Source organism: Arachis stenosperma, chromosome 7 (assembly GCF_014773155.1).
Source record: "Arachis stenosperma cultivar V10309 chromosome 7, arast.V10309.gnm1.PFL2, whole genome shotgun sequence".
Lineage (NCBI taxonomy): Eukaryota > Viridiplantae > Streptophyta > Magnoliopsida > Fabales > Fabaceae > Arachis > Arachis stenosperma.
In genome coordinates, this window is record NC_080383.1 from 29,953,826 (window position 1) to 29,960,749 (window position 6,924).

Here is a 6,924-nt window from a genome sequence, read left to right on the forward strand (position 1 = left end):
TCGGCTCTTCAAAGTGCTATTGCACTTCTGCAGCAAATTCTGGCTCCACATACGTAGCCTTCTTGAAAATTGGACAAAACTGATAATTACTCTCAACATGCATAGCATAACTTCTACACCAGTTGCTATCCCATCCAACACTCTATTTATGGGATTTCCACACAAGAAAATGTCCCATCAATCCCTACCCTTCTAATATTTTACATTATATCTTTACGGACATACCAATGGAAACACTGCTGTTCCGCAAAAATACATGGCCACACGTGAACACCTTCCATATATATATATATATATATATATATATATATATATATATATATATATATATATACCACAGTAAAAATACTAATATACATATACACCACACATGACGCACACGCATAGTGGAAACAATTTCACCAAACGCGCAACAATTTTATATGTAAACAACACATATGTATATTGATCCAATAAAATAAAATCGAATATTTTCGATGACTTAATTATGGATGGCTCTGATACTACTTGTTGGAATAATTAATTTTATTAACTCAGATCATACATATTAAATCACCAAAATATCTCATAACATAATGCGGAAGCGTACTTTACTCATAGGAGTCATGGAAGGATTTGGATCTTGTGGTTCTTTCGATCTTCCTCAACCAACGCCTTCTGTATCCTAGGTGGCTAAATTGTGACTCCTTTGATGAAAAAAAGAGCAACAAAGGCGGTTTTGGTATATTGGGAACCGAAACCCTGAAGACACTATTTATATTTGAGCATGACACCTATTAAACTCTAAAACCTAAATAAAATAATATCTAAAGTCCAAAAGATAATATATCTAAAATCCAAAAGATAATTATCTAAAGAACAAAAGATAATATCCGGTTTTATTCTTATTTAATTTCAAATAAAAAATAATGACGACTTATTCAATTTAGCATTTATAACAATAAATAAGATTACCATTATATAAATCATTTAATTTAAAATAATATAATTTATGATTGTGATTAATATATGTATTACTTACAAATTAGAAAATTAAAATAATTTTCTAACACTAAATACTTCAAATTTATAATGGTTGTATTTTCAATTCTCTCTATATCTCGGGCTAACAAATTGGTCGGATTGTCTTGAATTAGATTCCTAATAATTATATACCAATAAAGCAATAAGTGATTGGACTAATTTGTTTAGAGTTTGTTATTAAAAAAAAAAAACTTATTTATATAATAAGCTAAGGCCGAAAATAAGAACATATAATGTATAAAGGAATACTAAACATTTTATTTCATTATAAGCATCAATGCTTAAAATATCAATCTTTGTACCTTATACAACATCTGCATTTTTATCCAAAGAAATAAATTATCATTATTATTATATCAAATGAATTTTGATTAATCAGTTCTTTTTGTCCGATGAGTGCTCCTTTTTCAGTATTTCAAAGACGCTACCATCATAAACGCCTCGGATAGTTTCTTTCTGTAGGAGTCCGTCCTTGTCTTTACCAATCTTGTACAAGAGGTGCCATTCAACAAAACTTCCAATCCTGAGCATCAAATGGTTATAATCAAGTTTTGAAATGCAAAATTAAATAGCATTACTATTCGTACCCTATATTTGAATTTGATATTCAATTTGGCATTCATCATAATTTCCAATATTCTTAGACTATAGGTTGAAATGATCCTAACCCTTTTTAAGATTAAGAATATAAAATAAAAATAAAATTTTAATTTTGATGTAGTAACAAATAAAAAAGTATATACATTTATTTAATTATGTTCGTTTTTTTTTTTAATAATTCTTCATGCAGTTAATGTGAAAGATGATCATTTATCCCGATGTATTGTTATATATATAATTAAATGTTGTGTAAAATTATTTTATATTGACAGTGCATCAAAATAAATTCTAAAGATAAAAGGTTTGTAATCTTAATTATCATTTTTAAAACAAGTCAATAATATGTCACTATTTTGTATGATAATAAATGTTTTATTTATAAAAATGAGTTAATAGTCAAAATCGTCCCTGAAAGATATTCCAATCTCTATTTTCGTCCTTGAAAGATAAAATTAATCGAATTCGTCTCCCAAAGATACCCTACCTAGTCACATTCGTCCTTCCGTCATCTCCTTCGCTGAGTTGGCAAACGTCGTTAACTGTCAACGTGGCAGACAAACAAAACGACACAGTTTTGGTAGAAGGCTCTCCTAGCCTTGAAACGTCGCCATTTAGTCTTCAGAAGAGAGATTCAAACATTGCAAAGCCTTACCCCCATCATCATCTCCTTTTTTTTTCTTTCCTAAAAATTCAAACCTAATCCAACCATTTTCTTTTCCATTTCCGATTTCATTTCAAATTGACCTCACCTTCACGCACTTTCCCTTAGATCCCCCAAATTCCCACTTCGCAAAATCTCTGCTTTTCCCCCATTCCGAGAAAACCATAAACCATGCTCGATCCAATGACTTTTTGAATTCCTTGCTTTCTCTCGGAGCTCCCCTTCATCTATCTTTGGATTTTGAATTCTCTCGCTTAGTAGGAGTGTTATCGGTTCGGTTTGGTTCGATTTTAGACCAAAAACCAACTGAACCGATATGTTCGGTTCCTACAAACACACAACTGTTCGGTTTGTTGTTTTAACAACAACCGAACCGAACCGAACCAATACCGGTTTGGTTCGGTCAATTTTTTGGTTTTTAATTTCTGATGAACAGAATAAGAATTACAATAACTAGAAGTTTAAAATAGTCAATAAACTGAAATAACAAGGGTACATCAGAAGCAAAAAATGAGGGATTATGGTTAAGGGAGGCGCTGAGTGCTTGAGATGGTGAGTGACTTGGGCCTTGGGGGGAGGGTTGGGCAAATACCAAAAAAAAAAAAGATGTATGTATATCTTCGGTTCAGTTTGGTTCGGTTCAGTTTTTATCGAGCCAACCAAAAACCGAACCGAACCAATTGGTTAAATCGAAAAAAACAAAAAAAATTGGTTTTTACGGTTTTCAAATCGGTTGTTGTAATTTTCGGTTCAGTTTTGCGGTAATTTTTGGTCCGGTTTGGTAACTTACACCCCTATCGCTTAGGTCGATGAATAACATGCCACAATAGTGTTCGAAAGCTAAAAGGTGATTTTTTTTTCCATTTTATGGGTTTAGCTCTGTGTTTGAAGAGGGCAGAGAAAAAAGGAGTGACTGGCTAGTTAATGGTGATGGATTCAAAATTGGAAGGACCGTCTACCCCAGCAAATTGACATGACCCATATGAGGTGTTGTCTGTGTCAAGGGACTCTTCTGATCAAGAAATTAAAACTGCTTACAGAAAGCTAGCTCTCAAGTATGTTTGAATCTCTCTTCTAAAGACTAAACAACGACGTTTCAAGGCTAGGAGAGTCTTGTACCAAAACTGCGTCGTTTTGATTGTCTGCCCCGTTGGCAGTTAACGACACACGTCAGTGGACGTTTGCCAACTCAGCGAAAGAGATGACAGAAGGACGAACGCGATCAGGTAGGATATCTTTGGGGGACGAATTCGATTAATTTTATCTTTCGGAGACGAAAATGGAGATCGGGATATCTTTTAGAGACAATTTTGACTATTACCAAAATTGCTTTTGGGTAGAAAAAAAATTAGTTCAAACTATTATATTATTGATTGAGGTGGAAATTTTTTAGAATTTGAAAAAACCAAGTATTTTGAAAATCGGATTGAATTAGTTGGTTTAATGGAATTAACCAAAAACTGATTATCATAGGTCGGTCAAAATTGATAAAAGTCGATTAATTAATTGAACCAATACAACTTTTACTGAAAAATCGGTTTAAAAATAAAAAAATTAAAACAAAATCAGTTTCTTGTCTTATGCATAAATATATTATTTTATTATATTCAATTTAATTTTGATGAAATCTCAATTGAAGTTTTAAATTTTTAAAATTTTTGTTTACTAGTTCAACCATCGATTCGATTTTCATAACCCAAAAAACCTCCAAATAACATACCATAAAAAAACCTTGACAAAATACAATATTTTATTTGTTATATATATGAAAATCAATGGCACATTATTATTAGTTTGTTTCAAAATATGGTATTCAAGTAATCTTTTTTAAACATAGAGGTAATTAAGTGGATAAGCCAAGATAAAAGAAAAAACGGAAAATAATGGATTACCAAGGATATGGGGTACACAACAGCCCTACCTTCCTTTCAAATCTTTTGGCTGTCTATTGGCCTTTATCATCTCTTTCAACTCATCATATGTCAAAGCATTTGGATGTGTATGTGCATGCTTAATGAAAATTTCTTCAAATTTTGAAGGAACAAACCTAAAACGTTTGTCAACAAGTACATTATTATTATTATTATTATTATTATTTGTACAAGTAAAAATAAAAATAATAATAATTAAGACATACTGGAAAGTGAATGTATAAAATAAAGCAAACTACCTTCCTTCGGTATCATAGACACCGGTGTCACTTCCATGTTTGCCGAGTTGTATGTTCTTCACTTCAATTGGTAAAAGTGGAGATGGAAATTTCCCCTACATCACCAGAACAAGTATTTGATGATATAGTAATGTGTGTTAAGTTTTATGTATATACATGTGTGAGAATGTTTCCTTTACTAGTAAATTCTAATAAATTGTAATATATATATATATATATATATATATATATATTTCAGTCTGATACACTAAGAACTAATTCGTCGCAGATTTGAACTTAATTTAAGGATCTGTAACTACATACATAAGGTGGGATTTGAATTTTCAACAACTTGCAGATGAGTGAGTTTATCATTCAACCAACCCAAATTAGTTTGTAAATTGTAATACTATATTAACATTTTTGCCCTTTAATTAAAATTTTAGTGGCTAATTCTCTATTATTGTAGGTGGTGTTTAGTTTCTGTTTCTAACACAAAAATGCATAGGATATAAGACAAATAAAAACGCGTGCGTACTTGGGTTTCAGTAGTGTAAAAAAAAAATGTGTGTATTTTCTAAACTTTAAAAATGTAAAAATAAGATTAAATTAGTTCTCGAAATTATTCGATAACGATTATCTTTGTCTTAGTCTCAACGAATTATAACTTAAATGGCATAATATTTTCATATTCACTTAAAAGTTGTGAATTTGAATCTCACTCTTAACTTAAAAAAAATGTTTGTTCTAGCTAATTCTGAATTCACACAATATTATTCTATTCATAGGAAACGTTTTTAAAATTTTTCAAAAATATTTAAATTATCTATTATGTCTCTTAAGTACACATATTAAAATTATAAAATAATTTTTTTTATTAAAATATAAAAAATTTAATTTTTTTTATTAAAATATAAAAAATTTAATTTTTTTATTAAAATATAAAAAATTAATTTTTAAATATATTTATTTTATATTTATTAAATAAAAATATTTAAATTTTTTTATTAGTGATGAGTTTATGGTGTGCTCTAAGAACACATATTAGAATAATTAAAGTTAACGTGATAAAATAATCAAATTTATTATAAATAGATGAATAATTAAATTTACAATAATAATAATAAAAAATTCATATGAAATATTAAATAAGTATTTTTTTATATGCAGTAACATACTACCATTGTTGATTAATGTTTTTATACATTTAACATTTTTTCAATTTAAGGAGCAGAGAGTCGTACTGGGCGAGTGATGCGACTGAGAAACACATTGATGAAAAGAGTACCGCCAATTGACAGCAATATCCCAACTCCAATTTCTCGCAACCCTGTAATTGTAGATAATTTAACTTCATTAATTAATCAACATGATAATGGATTCAGCAATTTCTTTTTTTATTTATTGATTTATTTTTATTTTTTTAATTAACCAAATTAAATTTTAAAGATCATTTTATATATAAAAAAAATTAAAGACAAAAAATCTACTAGATACAAAAATCGTACTTAACCTAAAAAAATATAGTCACATTTATCCGATTTAATATCGAACCATTAAGTCAACAACATTTGAAAAATTTTTTCATTCATCAACGATTCTGTTCATATTGGATATTCCGGAAAAAAAAAACACGTTTGAAAGGTCATATTTATTCAAAAAAAAAAAAATATAGGCACATTTATCCGATCCCTTAATATCGAACCACTAAGTCAACAACATTTGAAAATTTTTTTCATTCATCAACGATTCTGTCTCTGTGTGTGTCTTTTTTAAATACTTTTCTCCCCGAAATAGTCTTTATCATTGACATTTAAAAGAAAAAAAAAGCAAAAGCGTATATATAAAGGAAATTTTTTTTTCACCAAAGATATGAGACTCGAATTTGCAGCCTCTTAATTGAGTATGAAGAGATATATAAAAGAATCTTACTTGACTAATGTGGATGACTTGTTTGTTGCCCCATTTAAAGGTATTCATTTCTCCCTTCTTGGTGGCCAACCTAAAAGGGGAGGAAAGAAGAACGACAATTAGGCCTACAACAAAGATATCAAGACAAGTATAACGTAGGCCTGGGCTAATGCCAAATAAGAGTAAGGTTCTCACTACATGTTAGCTACGCATGTAGGTGAGAAAACAATATAAGCTAATGGCATATCAATGATACTCGATGCAAGAGTAAAGTTAAAGCATGAAAAACATATGGCACATCAAGTTCACATAAGAAGAAGTGGGTCATGAAAGACAATATGAGGTCATATCAATGCACAAAGACATAAGAGTCATACAAGATGAAGCATTGATTTAAAAGTATCATCACCCAACAATATCAAACAAGTCAAGAGGCACCAAAATAATGCAAGAAATTCTCAACAATTGAGTGTAAGAATCCAACACCATTATTGAAATGACACTTAGAAAAAAAACTGAAAACATGCTATAGAAACAAAATGAAAATGGAAAGAGTAGAAGTATGCGAATGTAATGAACA

General features: G+C 29.6%; 1 protein-coding gene across 1 annotated transcript; it reads right to left on the reverse strand.

The window, feature by feature from the left end:
* Window positions 1–1,398: 1,398 nt before the first annotated feature.
* Window positions 1,399–6,399, reverse strand: LOC130939653 (probable peroxygenase 5). Its single transcript, XM_057867741.1, has 5 exons — window positions 6,384–6,399; window positions 5,678–5,763; window positions 4,455–4,549; window positions 4,206–4,331; window positions 1,399–1,546 (listed from the first exon to the last, which is right to left on the reverse strand). Exons 1-5 carry the CDS (start codon window positions 6,397–6,399, stop codon window positions 1,399–1,401), a joined length of 471 nt encoding a protein of 156 aa, XP_057723724.1.
* Window positions 6,400–6,924: the final 525 nt, after the last annotated feature.

Bases quoted from the DNA above. Each gene is read 5' to 3' on its own strand.
- LOC130939653 (XM_057867741.1), bottom strand. The intron at 4,550-5,677 runs GTACGACTCTCT...CTGGTGATGTAG, and splicing joins TCAGTCGCATCACTCGCCCA to GGGAAATTTCCATCTCCACT. The intron at 4,332-4,454 runs GTAGTTTGCTTT...CAAACGTTTTAG, and splicing joins GTCTATGATACCGAAGGAAG to GTTTGTTCCTTCAAAATTTG.